The 14,273-nt window shown below is 51.9% G+C and overlaps 1 protein-coding gene across 3 annotated transcripts in view; it reads right to left on the minus strand.

Moving 5' to 3' along the window:
• Nucleotides 1-4,589: 4,589 nt before the first annotated feature.
• C14H10orf143 (chromosome 14 C10orf143 homolog) overlaps nt 4,590-14,273 on the minus strand; it is a 37,668-nt gene continuing 27,984 nt past the window's right edge. For all 3 annotated transcript variants that reach the window (XM_084996790.1, XM_084996789.1, XM_084996788.1), the window contains one exon: nt 4,590-5,162. In XM_084996790.1, the coding sequence (XP_084852916.1) occupies nt 5,133-5,162 (30 nt within the window). In that variant the 3' untranslated portion in view covers nt 4,590-5,132. The remainder of the gene's footprint in view (nt 5,163-14,273) is intronic.

The following is a 14,273-nucleotide window of genomic DNA, read 5'->3' on the forward strand; positions in this document are numbered from 1 at the left end:
CACTGGGGGGCGTCCGGGCTCTCAGTGTGGTCCGGGCATCTCCTGGGAGTTCGTTCCAAAGGCACAGTCCCCAGCCCCTCCCTGGCCCCTCCCCGGCCCCTCCCGCGCTGTGACCCATAAGTGCCGCGGGGGGCGCGGGTGGAGGGCGATGCTGGGGCCTGGGGTGGTAAAGGACCTGGCCTTGGCGGCCTCTACCCTCATCAGAACAGCGGGGACGAGTCACGTCTCAGAGGGTTTTCTGAGGGTTAACGTGATAATTCGGTGCAGCGTCTGACACGCAGCTTCGCTGGATCGCCAGAGAGCTTCCTCCCCTTTGCATTTGGGGAAAAAATGCACCACTGGGTTTAAATGGCAAAATTTCCGGAAGTGATCTGGTACAATGGTGATAAGCTGAAAATGCAATGGAAAAAAGATGACCGAGGCTTGAGCTTCAAGTGTAAGACCTACATACTAACAGCAAAACCAACAATGAGGAGGAAAGGGGCAACTTTTAGAGACACACACAGTGTGATCACAGCAACACGTACACCATCGCCAGGCGACGGGTCACAACGCTGTCAAGTAACTGCCCCCTAGCACTTGCACATTCTGCACAAATCCAGTCAATATTACGTGGGGCTTTTTGGGTTTTTTTAACAGCCGCACCTGCGGTATAAGGAGGTTCCCAGAGCCGCAGCTGAGGCCTCCACCACAGCCACAGCAACACCAGATCCTTAACCCACTGAGTGAGGCCAGGGATTGAACTTGCACCCTCACAGGCATGACGCTGGGTCTTAACCCCTGATCCACGGCGGGAACTCTGCGGTGGTTATTTTTGGTATCTGACAAAGTGTCCTAACGTTGATCTGGAAGAATGAGCATCCGGGAAGAGCCAGAGCTGCGACAGGAAGGAGGACGATGGAGGCGCTCTGCCCACACGAGTGCACTGGGCCCAGATCCTCGCCTTCTCACGCTGTCGCTCGCGAGTCACATCCTACCAAAACGGCCATTCGCGCACACACGCGCATACTCGGCACATACACACAGGTAGTGTCATAGCCACCTGACCTCTGGGAAAGATCAAAGCCCAGAAGGGGAGCGCAGAAGCAACCACACATACGGCAGAAGCAGCAGAAAGATGTGGTTAGAATAAATGATTACTATTTGGGGAAAAACAAAGTTAGAGATACCAGCCTTTATGCCCCAAAACTCTGTAGCTAAAGCAAAGTTTTGCATGTTAAAAATGAAATCAGACTCATGCAAAAATGCAGGTGCATAATTTACACGTCAATTCATATAATGTGCATAATCCTGGGGAAAGGAAGGCCTTTCTCTAATGGTTCCGAAGCCAGAAGCGCCTAAAAAGAATACATGTGAATTGACCTGGTCGCTGCTGTACAGTAGAAACTGACAGAACACTCTAAATCAACTACAATGGAAAAAATCAAAATCGTAAAATTAAAAAAAAAAGGGGTAACAGCTATGACAGTAAAAACCTTCCAGCAAGGGATACCATAAACATTCATTGAAAAAAATGTGAAAAATCATAAAGGGTGAACATATTTGTAGCAGATGGGAGAAAAACAGATTTAAGAGCCTTAATATTTAAAGAACTTTTTTTTTTTGTCTTTTGTCTTTTTGAGGGCCACATCTGCGTCATATGGAGGTTCCTAGCTAGCGGTCCAATTAGAGCTGCTGCCGCCGGCTACACCAAAGCCACAGCAATGCCAGATGCCTCTGTGACCTACCCCACAGCTCATGGCAACGCCAGATCCTTAACCCACTGAGAAAGGCCAGGGATCAAACCCGCAACCTCATGGTTCCTAGTTGGACTTGTTTCCTGTGAGCTATGACAGGAACTCCTAAAGAACTTCTAAAAATAAATAATGGAGATGTGAACCCCACAGTAAAATGGGCAAAGATGGGACAGTCACAAAGGGTGCACGTGGCAGATACACATGGCAGAAATGCAAGGGGGCACTGTTCACAATAGCTAGGATGTAGAAACAGCCTCAATGTCCACTGACAGATGAATGGATTAAGAAGATGTGGTACACTGACACAATGGAATACTACTCAGCCATAAAAAAGAACAAAACCGTGTCATTTGCAGCAACACGGAAGCAACTAGATATTCCTATGCTAAGTGAAGTAAGTCAGAAAGAGAAAGACAAATACCACATGACAGAATCTAAAACATGGCACAAATGAACCTATCTACAGAACAGAAACAGACTCACAGACAAGGAAAACAGACTTTCCGTTGCCAAGGGGGAGGGGCGAGGGAGAGGGATGGATGGGGAGTTCGGGTTAGTGGATGCAAACGATTTACACGTAGAATGGATAAGCAATGAGGTCCTACTGCACAGCACAGGGAACTCTATCCAATCTCTTGTGACAGAACATGATAGAAAATAATACGAGAAAAAGAGTATATATGTATGTATGACTGGGTCACTTTGCTATACAGCAGAAATTGATACAACATTGTAAATCAACTTTGTAAAAAAAAAAAGATTTAAGGAGTTCTGGTTGTGGCTCAGCAGGTTAAGAACCTGACTAGTATCCATGAGGATGCAGGCTGGATCCCTGGCCTCACTCAGTGGGTTAAGGATCCCGTGTTCCGTGAGCTGCAGTGTAGGTTGCAGATGCACCCTGGATCCTTTGTGGCTGTGGCTGTGATGTAGGTCGTAGCTGCAGCTCCAATTCAATCCTTGGCTTAGGAACTTCCATATGCTGCAGGTGTGGACCTAAAAAGAAAAAAAAAATTAAAAAAAAAAGAAATGCAGTGCAGGACCCGCGCATTAAAACCACAATGTCAGTACAGAGGTCAGACAGGGAGGGACCAAAGCAGAACTTCTACCAAAAAATGAAAATGGAATCTGATCAAGCTTCTGGATCAACACCAACTTAGCAGCACAGAGCTCGAGGGGGGAGATAAACATGGGAGGGATGCAATTGGCAACATGCCATACAACCTCTACCCACCGCGAGTTTCCTGAAGATACGCACGGGGGGTGGGGGACGGGGGAGACCCAAAGCAGCAGACGCTCAGGACGGGACGGTCACCCCACCGGGGACAGGGGCCTTGTCTGCATCCAACTTGAACACGTCGTGAAAAAAGGAAGCCCATAAACCCAACACCTACGAAGTTAAAGAGGCAGGTGGGAACTTGATCAGAGAGTGTATCTTCCGAGCCAGCAGTACAATGTCTAGAATCTTCTCCATGAACAGATTGGAAAACCTTACACAAACGCATGTGTAAGAACTTCTGTAATAGTAAGTAGCCTAGAGGATGAACCAACGAATCAATGACGCTACACACCACGCCCTGCCAGGCAACGCAGTAAACCGTGGACGTGCTGCCAGGCTCGGCTGCGGCAGGTCTGAGGAGCAAAGAGGCTGACAGTGGGCTTTGAGGGGTGCAGAGAGGGGCTGGAGCCTTGCCCCTCCGTGCTTTCCCCTGCCGACCTGCCTCACACTGAGAACGCGGAGGCCAAGCCCCGCGGGCCCTGCTCCTGATGCTGTTTCCTCTACCAGCTGGCCCGGCAGGGCCCTGGGATAAAGCCGCTGCTTCCCACAGGCTGGCCGCCCTCACTGCACCCCATCCTCACGTTCACGCTGTCAGGCCTCTTGGTGGTGCGCTGCTCCAGAGAGGAGCGCCTGCTCGGGCGTCAGAGGGGCCGTGGGGCGGGCAGGGGATGGGTCCTGAGCAGCGGCCAGGCCGTTGCGCTCGCTCCTGGGGATCGTGCTAACGACATGTCCTCATTGGACCCTTTCACAGCCGGGAGCGAGGAGGAGACGCTGGTGACGTCGAGGGGAGAAGGGACCTGACCCCACACCCTCCCGACTCCATCGGGGGGGGCCCGCCCTCTGCCGGGCAGGGCGCTGCTCGGGGCTCTGCCTGCCCAGAAAAGCTTTCCGTCCACAAGATCAGCCAGGGCGATCCGTGAGCTGCTTCAGGTAGCGAAGCCCCCGGTGTGAAGGCGGGGCACCTCTTCTCCCCATGAATTTGGGGGAAAGAAAAAGAGCTTGTACACAAATGCTGTCATCTCAAAATTTTCATTTTCCCATAAAAACTGATGGCTCCTTCTGAAAAGAGAGCAACAAACTATAGCTCTTTAAAAATGTATTTTTAAGACCATGAATCTCAACCCTTTCTCCCCATCAGCCTTGACCGGCATCTCCTCATCACGTCACAGCTCTGCGATCTTACTGGGGTGAGATGTCCGGAGCCCCTCAAGGACCCTGGGGGCAGAAAAGTCAGTCTGTCCCGCTGCCTGGCGACGTGCCCTGTGCCTGGACCATCCACACAAATGGCACTGTTAATGCCAACGCCCTGTCTCCTCCCGGCCGTCCTTCCTGGACGAAGCTCCTCCGTGACCCCCCGGGGCTGCTTATGGAACCGCGTGTTTTGGGTCGGTCTCTGGCAGGGAACCCGGCCCCGTGGAAACTCTGGGACACAGGCAGAGCAGGGGCTTGTCCAGGAAAGGACCCGAGAGCAAAACCTATAGCCCAGCGGTTTTGCCAGGACCTGTGTCCAGGCGACCTGCAGACCCAGGGAACAAGGCCACAGCCTCCACAGGCAGACGACACGCCGAAACCCAAGAGAAAAGGAGAAACTTCCATTTTAATACAGAAGTGGGCCTGTGCCTGACAACTCCAGCTGCGGAATCACACACAACAGACCGGAGTGCGGTATTTACTAAAATTCAATTTAAGATTACAGAGCATTCTGAATACAAAAATAGGACTTTTCATTAAAAAAGAGGACATGAGAAGACCTGGGTGTGTCCACCAAATGATAGAAAAGTATAAAACAGAGCTGCATCTGGATACGCTTCCATGAGCCACAGGGTCCTCGAACCTCACAGGAAGCGTGATACTGAATTTTTTAAACTTTTAAACAATGCAACTGATCTCCTTCTCAAGCAAGATGCCCTTGAAAGGAGGCTCGGTGAGCAGTTCCACGTGGCGGTGCTTCTGAAGTGACAGGGGCTGCCGGCTCTGGCGTGGAGGACGGCGGAGACCCACGGCTGGGGACAGCAGCTGCCCTGTGGACGGGGCACCCACACGCCTCCAGGGGGGGTGACATCCGCTAGCACAGAGGGTCCAAAACCACAGATGGAATCTTCCTTTTCAACCTGCGTCTTCTACCGATTCTCGGTGTGGTTAAAGTGTCCCTGCAGTGACGAAACAGCACATCGTGGAATTAATTGACCTTGGCTTGGCGTTCACGACACAAAGCACCGAACTGCAAACGACTGAGCTGATGCTTACTTTCAGGGTAAGTACATACTTACAGAATCTACATAAAAACATTATAATTAAGATATTTAAAGCACTCCCTACAGTGCCTGGCATGTGGAATGTTTTTAATAAATATTACTTCCTTTCTCTCCGACAGTTCTATGGGGGCACAGGGAAGAGAATGAAAACATTGTTTATATATTTATGCACAGAAGTTTTTAAAACGATGTTGTCCCAATACATGGGTTCGACCCAGAGGCACTGCTGCAGGCTCGCTGCCGGTGGCCCTGCCCTGCCTCCCTGCCTCCCCGAGTCCCACCCTGGCCTCCAGGAGCCGACCTCCTGTCTCCTCACCTCCACCCGCAGAAGTAGCTGGAAGAACCAGACGGCCGGGGGCACCCTGGTGAGACTCGGTGCCACCATGAAACGAGGTCCTGTCCGGCATCTGGAAACCTCTACCACACCTGTCACCACCCAGCCAATAGCAGTGTGGCTCCACGGCCCCTCCCTGCTCTCCGAGGCCACGCGTGGTGGTGGCGGTGGTAGTCGGCAGGCTCCCTGGGCAGCTGAGGCCAGGAAGGGAGCGGTGGGCCAGGCAGTGGGTGGGCAAAGCAGGCTGGTCCAAGGGGGCCACACACGAGGAAGAGGACCGAGATCTAGCATCTTCCCACAAATGAACCTGAAAGCACTGGCACCTTCCACTCAGGCGCTTTTCCCTGGCACGACTTCGAGTTCCCCTACACTTATGCTCACTCCTCCCTCCCGCAGCCCCCTCTCGAAGCTCGGACCCCAGAGTCAGCCGAAAAGGACCCACCCCATGCGATGCAGAAGTGAGGTCTGAGGCCCGAGGGCAGGGACCAGCCGCTGGAGGCAAGTCTGCTGGGGGCTGTGTGGGCACGGAGCCCCCGACCTGATAAAGCCATCAAGGAAGAGGTCAGTGGTGCCTGCCATGCAGTCGTACTGCTGATAATTAATGCGCCTGTTGCCTGTCCAGATGGGCTTGCAAAGCAGTATTAAAAGCAAGAGTGGGGAGTTCCCGTCATGGCGCAGTGGTTAACGAATCCGACTAGGAACCATGAGGTGGCGGGTTCGATCCCTGGCCTTGCTCAGTGGGTTAACGATCTGGCGTTGCCGTGAGCTGTGGTGTACGTTGCAGACGCGGCCCGGATCCCGCATTGCTGTGGCTCTGGCGTAGGCTAGTGGCTATGGCTCCGATTTGACCCCTAGCCTGGGAAACTCCATATGCCGCGGGAGTGGCCCAAGAAATAGCAAAAAGACAAAAAAAAAAAAAAAAAAAAAAAAGCAAGAGTGGGAGACACATCACTTCTGATAAAACATGATTCCAATATTTTTCTTTTTTTTTTTGTCTTTTTGCTATTTCTTGGGCCACTCCTGCGGCATATGGAGGTTCCCAGGCTAGGGGTCGAATCAGAGCTGTAGCCACCGGCCTACGCCAGAGCCACAGCAATGCCAGATCCGAGCTGTGTCTGCAACCTACACCACAGCTCACGGCAATGCCAGATCCTTAACCCACTGAGCAAGGCCAGGGATTGAACCCGAAACCTCATGGTTCCTAGTCGGATTCGTTAACCACTGAGCCACGACGGGAACTCCTCCAATATTTTTCCACCAAGCAAGAGCAGGAGGTTTTTTTGAAGAGTTTTTGTTTTAATATCAGGATCAAAAGAGACTCAGGTCCAAAGAGACACCTAGACACATCATTAAAAAATTGTCAAAAACAAAATAATCTTAAAAGCAGCGAGAAGTGCGGTATCACGTACAAGGGATCCCTGGTGAGATTAACAACTGGTTTCTTTTTTTTTCTTCTTCTTTTCTTTCTTTCTTTTTTTGCTTTTTTAGGGCTGCACCCGCAGCATATGGAGGTTCCCAGGCTAGGGGTCTAATCGGAGCTGCAGCTGCTGGCCTACACCACAGCCACAGCAATGCTAGATCTGAGCTGGATCTGCAACCTACACCACAGCTCAAGGCAATGCTGGATCCTTAACCCACTGAGCGAGGCCAGGGATCAAACCCACATCCTCCATGGATACTAGTCAGATTCATTAACTCTGAGCCACAATGAGAACTCCCAACAGCTGATTTCTCACCAGAAATATGAAAGTCAGAGGCAATGGGATGACAATTCAGAGTGCTCAGTCGATCAGAATTCTCTACAACAAAACTGTCCTTCAGAAATAAAGGAGAGATTAAGACCTTCCCAGATTAACAAAGACAGAGGAAAAAGTGTCATCAGTAGACCTACCCCACAAGAAATACCGAAGGGAACCTTTCAGGTTAAAATTAAAGGACATTAGGAGTTCCCATTGTGGCTCAGTGGTTAACGAATCCGACTAGGAACCATGAGATTTCGGGTTTGATCCCTGGTCTTGTTCAGTGGGTCAAGGATCCAGCGTTGCTGTGAGCTGTGGTGTAGGTCACAGATGCAGCTCGGGTCCTGCATTGCTGTGGCTGTGGTGTAGGCCGGCGGCTACAGCTCCGATTCGACCCCTAGCCTGGGAACCTCCATAAGCCATGGGTGCAGCCCTAGAAAAGAACATTAAATGAATGAATGAATGAATGAATAAGTAAATAAATAAATAAATAAATAAATAAAGGACATTAGACTGTAACTCAAATCCACATGAAGAAATAAGCCAATAGGGTCCTTTTCCTAATTACTACCAATGAGTAAGAATTTATCTACGTCCCCTGCTCCATCCAAGCTCACTTCAATAGCAGGCTTTTGCTTGGGAGGGACCCCTCTGGCTACACCTCTCCATGGGGTAAGGAGTCCACAGGGCCAATGGGATGTTTCCGCCCAAAGGCCCTGTCCCCTTCTAGAGCCCGTCTCCTGGCTGGACCAGGCTCTCTCACAGGGGCACTCTCCTGAGCTCAGCACACATCACTGCATTTCAGCGGTTCCTCCAAGGTCCCTGGGGTCTGCTGCTGCTAGTGGGAGGTCTGCCGTCCGTCACATCACTGTTCCCTCATGGAAACGAGGCCTTTCTCTCCAGGATTCTGCCTCGAATGTCCTTCAGTTTCACCATGACCACGACGGATGTGCAGCTATGTCACATGCTAGACTCACTGTGACTTTTCAGGAATACAAAGAAGGACAGACAGCAATATAACACACTTATGAACCATCACGTAGCTTAAGAGACAAAACATTATAGATATAACTGAAAACCTGCTGTATCTGAGCCCTCCCTCCCAAAGTAGAATGATGGCTATCATTCTCAGGAATGGTTCTATTCTTTTGTTAATATGTATGAGTGTTTTAGATACTGAAAATTATATCTAAATGGTGTCATTCTATACACACCCTTCCGTAATTTCCTTTTGTAAGCTCATTTTCACTACTGTGTATATTTCGCTGAATAAACATCAATTCACTTCTCCATTCTCTCTTTTTTTTTTTTTTTTTTTTTGTCTTTTTGCTTTTTCTTGAGCCGCTCCCGTGGCACATGGAGGTTCCCAGGCTAGGGGTCTAATCGGAGCTGTAGCCACCAGCCTACGCCAGAGCCACAGCAACTTGGGATCCGAGCCACGTCTGCGACCCGCACAAGAGCTCACGGCAATGCCAGATCCTTAACCCACTGAGCAAGGGCAGGGATTGAACCCGCAAACCTCATGGTTCCCAGTTGGATTCGTTAACCACTGCGCCACGATGGGAACTCCCTCCATTTCTCCTCTTGATGGACAGCTATGCTCTTCCTGGCTCACTGCCATGCAAACAATGCTACAATTATTTTACACGTATTTCCTTGGGCATTTGTGCGTACACGCCTAGGACTGAGACTTCCGGTCACGGGGACACCGGCCTTGACCCTTCCTAGAGACCTGCGCTCCCATCACTGTAGCAGGTCTTATTGGCTCCGCTGAGGTGCGAGACGCTTCCACTCGACATCCGCCCCCACTGCCATCACCACACATCTCTGCTTCTGCTGATCTGACGCTTTAATCTGCATGCCCTGCATCGCTAGTGAGGTGGAACATCCGCTTACGGTCGGTCACTGGCTGGCTGGGCTGCCTCATCTCTGAATCGCCACATTTCTCTGCTGCTCTCTGTTCTGCGCGTTGCAAGTGTCTCTTCCCTGCTTCAAGGAATCTTCTTAAATATGAAGGAGGAAGTCTGATTGTGCAACAGGTCTTGGGTACACAGTCAAATACACCAGTCCTTTCCCTTTGGGTTGACTTGATTTGATAAATCCTCTTAACGTCCTAAGTATCTTCTACACTTTCTACTGTAAGTTGTAAAGATATGTTTTGTGGTTGGGTTTTTTCACATTCAGGTTCTTCAATTTCCCCAAATTGATCTCTGTGTGGGGTAGAGATCTAACTTTATTTTTCCTCATATGTGGATGGCCAGTTGTCCTAGCACAATTCATCGAGTAAGTGGTCATTCCCAGCTGACTTACAACAGGTTCTCTGTAATATAGCCAGCTGTCACATATCCATGTCCAAAGCCCTTGATTTTACCCACTGGTCCGTCTGTCCACCCCTCCGCCAACACCACTGGCCAGTCACCGCAGCTTGGTAATGAATCTTGACATCCAGCAGGTGCATTCCTCACCCTGTCTTTCTGCTTCAGAATTGTTTGGCCGCACATACCTTCCTTCAATTCTGGGAAATTCTCAGCCTTTAGCCTTTACTTTCTAAAAAATTAATTTGTAAAATTTATTTTTTGGCTGCAGCATGCAGCAGCTTGACATGGGATCTCTGTTCCCAGACCAGGGACTGAACCCAGGCCACAGCAGTGAAAGCGCCAAGTCCTACCCAACAAACCACCAGGAACTCCCCGTTAATCTTCTCAAGTCAGATGCTTTTCCTTGTCTTTTCCTCGCCCATTCTCTAAGTGCCTTCCTTCTGGATTTCTGAATGGACCTTCTCATTCTTCCCTCTGACTGCTGGTCATACTCTCGCACTTTCCGTCTCCTTATCTCCTGCCGGGTTTCGGATGATCTTCCCAGATCGAACCGCCGAGTTCACTAATTCTGTCTTCCACGGCGTCCAACCTGACGGGTTTTCGTTGGTTTTTTTACTTCAATGACCACATTGTTCACTTTCAGAAGGTTTTCTTGTTTTTTAAATCTCCCAACTCCTTTTTCATACTGACCTTTTCTGTCATTATGGCTCTATTTCTTTTTCAATCATTAAAAACTAAAAAAAAAAAATACTTATCTTTAGCACGAACCTCAGGTTCTTTTAGTAATTCAGAGTCTCCCGTGTGTTAGAGTCCCTGACGCCCCCACCCCACGGCAGGTTCTTTACGTGGTTGCCATCACTCCATGGTGACACCCCCCCCTCCAGTGCCAGCTGTTCACATGAACCCTGCCGGCTCTGGATGGTGGAAGCGTGTCTAGAGAAGACTCTGTCTTTGCCCTACCCAGGGCTTTAAGGACGTTAACAGTCTCTGTGTATTCTCACCTCAGGCTTTGAGCTTTGCTTCCTGCACCACTGCGACACAGAAAGCGTGCAGTCCACACCCATGTACAGCCTGGCAGTTTAAGTTCTGATCCCCTTTAAGGCAGAGGCCGACCTTCAAGACACAGCACTTTAGGCAAGGGTCCAAATTCTAGCTCCCACACCTCCCCTGGCCAAAGTCACATGTACCCCTGGACGTCAGCATTCCAGCCGCAGCCCTGGGCCCATTCCAGGCCCAAACCCAACAGAGGCCAGGACCTGGCAGCAGCCACCAGAGACCCAGGTGCATCGACCGCTCCCCTCTCTGTACCTACGCTCGACCGTATCTTACTTACGATACATACCGCACGTTTTTATCTGCAGCGGGAGGGGGTTCATTTATATTACCTTAGTCTACCACATAGATCTAAACTGAATTCTTGTTAAAATGCTAATTTTCCTGTGAAAGCCCATCTCCCCGTCTCCTCAGAGTGTGACTTTCCTTCCTAGAGAAAGGAGTTTTAGTTTTGATCTTCCAGTCTCTTGAAGGCTCTGATCCTTCACAGCCTGGAAATATCTCAACAACACACTTCAACAATTTTAAACTGTTTTTCTGGTATCTGTATTCCAGAGAAAACGAAAATATTTACTGTCAGAAGCTGTATCTGAAGATTTCGTCAGCAAGTCCATTCAAACTCATCTATTTGGGGATTTGCATTTGGCTCGAATGGACCCAGCCCAGCTCCTCTGTGGCCAGCTTACTCCTGGAGTAATCCTGGAGTAATCCTGCCCTGTGTCTCACCCAGAAAGCTCTCTCGTTGCGTCTGGGAATGACATCCACGAGGACCCAGAACCACACGGCTGTGCGTCGCAGGCGGCGCTGGACGGGGTCGCTGTGCGGAGGCCGGGAGTGACGCCGGCACGGGGGGCTGTGAGCCCAGACCGGCCAGGGGAGCAAGAAGAGGAGGGGGCTGGTGTGGGCGCTGCAGCCCCAGGCTGCCACAACCACGGGGCACGGCAGGCCGGTCCCTGAACCCCCGTGGACCTCACTCCCCTCATCTGTCCAGTGAACTCCAGGATCCCTGGCAAACCTACAGGAGCATGTGCCCAGGGCACTATCGTGTCGTAGGGGACCATTGATGAAGTGCCCGCAGATCCCTCTGTGACTGTGCTTTCTTCTCTGAGGACGTGAGAAGGAAGGATGACCAGAGGCCACCGCTGCCGCCACGGGACATAAAGAGTGAGCCACTGCACGCCACCTTCCTTAATCTCCGTAGAACACTGCGTCTTCATCCTTGGCCCTTGGTCCCGGCTGGACGCCTGGGGACAGGGAGCACCCCTGCCATGACCGCCGGCCCAGGAGAGGGGAGAATCCTGCTTCCACCAGGTTCTGGGTCCATTCCTGTTTTCCGCGCAGTATGTATAGACGCTATCGATGCAGGAAGCAATTACCAATAAGACAGGTGCATGCGATATACAGCAAGTATTTCAAAGGTCACCCATTTGGAGATAAAAAGAAATACAAGGAACTAACACATCCATTTAGAATCAGGATCATCATACCTGGGCTCCTGCTGCTGCCTCTACAGGGAAAACTGAATCCAGACGGCAAGAGCCGACCAGACCGCCCCCCGCCCCCTGCCCCGCCCTCTACCTCAACTCCCGCGTCACCTGCCTCCCCCTCCCCCACCTGTCAGGCAATGGATTTCAAGGTCAAACAGTGAATAATACAGACACTCACGAAGGCCACTCCCTTAGAGTCTGCCCTCAACACTAATGAACAGGCTGTTCTCCAAAACCAACCTGTGGGGCTGGGAGCAAGGAGGCAAATCCACAACGCCCAAGACATCGCGCTCCGCGCCGAGGCCTCTCGGTGGCAATTCACAAGCCTGGGTGACGAAACCCGGAAATCCCAGCCAAACAGACACAAAGGAAGAGCACTGATGAGCAACATAAACGGCCTGACCATCTTTTTCAACCTGAGGCCCAGGTTTTCAGCTCTGCCCATGGGATGCACAGCTGGGACCAGCACTGCCAGCTGCTCCCAAATGCTGAGCTTGCTGGGCTGAGAACCTCAGCTTCAGGATGGGCAACACGGACCCGGAGGCCTCTGTCTAAAACAGCAAGCTTCTTATTTTCAGGAGGCTCTGTCCACTCCTTAGATGACTAGCCAGGCTGGGTCCAGTCAGAAGAGCTTCAAACAGAGGGTATGGGATTCAATTACATCAAAGATGGAAGACAAGCCACATGGGGCAGGCGAGGCAGATGCTCCCCCAGCAGAGCCCCTGGGAACATGGCATGACCACAGGGCCAGCGGCGCCCAGCAGCAGCTGGGACCAAAGGGGGCAACTCTGCAGGAGCTGGGACCCTGGAGGGAGGGGCTGAGAGGCTGCCTTGGTGGGGGTCGGGGAGACATGCCCTGGCTCCCCCGCTGCCCCCAGCATTCTGGTGTCCGCAGACTCCAGAGCCCCCAGCAGGCGAGACAAGGGTGGGGGACGCAGCGGAGAGACGACAGACGAGGGACCATCACGATGACCCAATAAACCCTGAGGGTGGCCCCTTCCCTGAGGAGCTGGGGAGCATCAGAGGCCAGGCACCACCCAGAAAAGGGGGTGCTGAGGACACAGCACCTGCCTGCTACCCAACAGGCTAAAGCTGCTCTTCCTACTTTTCTGCCAGTAACCCCCCCCACCACCACCACCACCACCACGGGTCTCTGCCTGGTGCCTGTGGGACTTCTCACCGCCTCGCCAGGCTGCATCTGATGGGCAGAATCTGCAAAACAAGCGTGATCGCCATGCTACCCTTGGCTCCCACGGACCCCTGGGCCGAGGGGTCTGAGCTGAGTGAGAAAGGAAGGCGGCTGCAAGGCACAGCCCAGCCTTGGGACCACTGTGCGGGGAGCAGAGTCCCAGGAGATGGCGATCATCAGCCCTGCCCCGGGCACCCGCTCGGGACGGTGCCCAGCAGAGGGTGGGCTGCCCCGGGGAGGGCAGTCACCCAAAGTCGTAACACCACGGCCCACCCCAAGAATGGGGGCGGCTGTGTTCCAACTGCTGAGACACAGGCAGCGGCTCGGGGTCAAGAGGAGCTGCTCCTAAACAATGACTTGCACTAGGAGTGGAACCCAACAGCGACCACTCCCAGCCGGAATGGCCATCCCCACGACAGTGAGCTGGGGGACCACGTGCCGGCCTGGAGTGGGGTTTGAGGAGGTCTATGGGAAAGCCCCTGCAGAGCCAAGCAGTGACTCAGACTAGAAACCCGGCAAAGCTCTGCAGCAGCACGTCAACAGGGGCTCGGGCAGCGAGCTGAGACGGCCAGGTGAGCCCAGAGCAGAACCGATCAGATCGGCTGCTACGCTGAGTGGGAGACCCAGCAGAGAACTGAGAGGCAAAGGGGGTGCTCAGGGAAAAGCACCAAACAAGCAGAGAAGCACCGTGAGCTCCCTCTCAGGGACAGGTGCATCGCTGTGAATGGAGCTGCGTGCTAATAAAGTCTTCTGAAATTTGGAATTGCTGCCCATTGGTGACTTGCGGTTAAGCACCTCTCCCTGGGATCTTGCATTTCTAAAAATACTATTTGCTTTTTATTTAACACTGAGCCTTTTTATGTTCTAGAATACAAAGATAGGGTCT

The sequence above is a fragment of the Sus scrofa genome, chromosome 14 (genome assembly GCF_054392235.1).
Source record: "Sus scrofa isolate SSC_HxYL_T2T_F1_AM1 chromosome 14, Sscrofa_HxYL_maternal_Yorkshire_Landrace_v2.0, whole genome shotgun sequence".
NCBI classification, from domain to species: Eukaryota; Metazoa; Chordata; class Mammalia; order Artiodactyla; family Suidae; genus Sus; species Sus scrofa.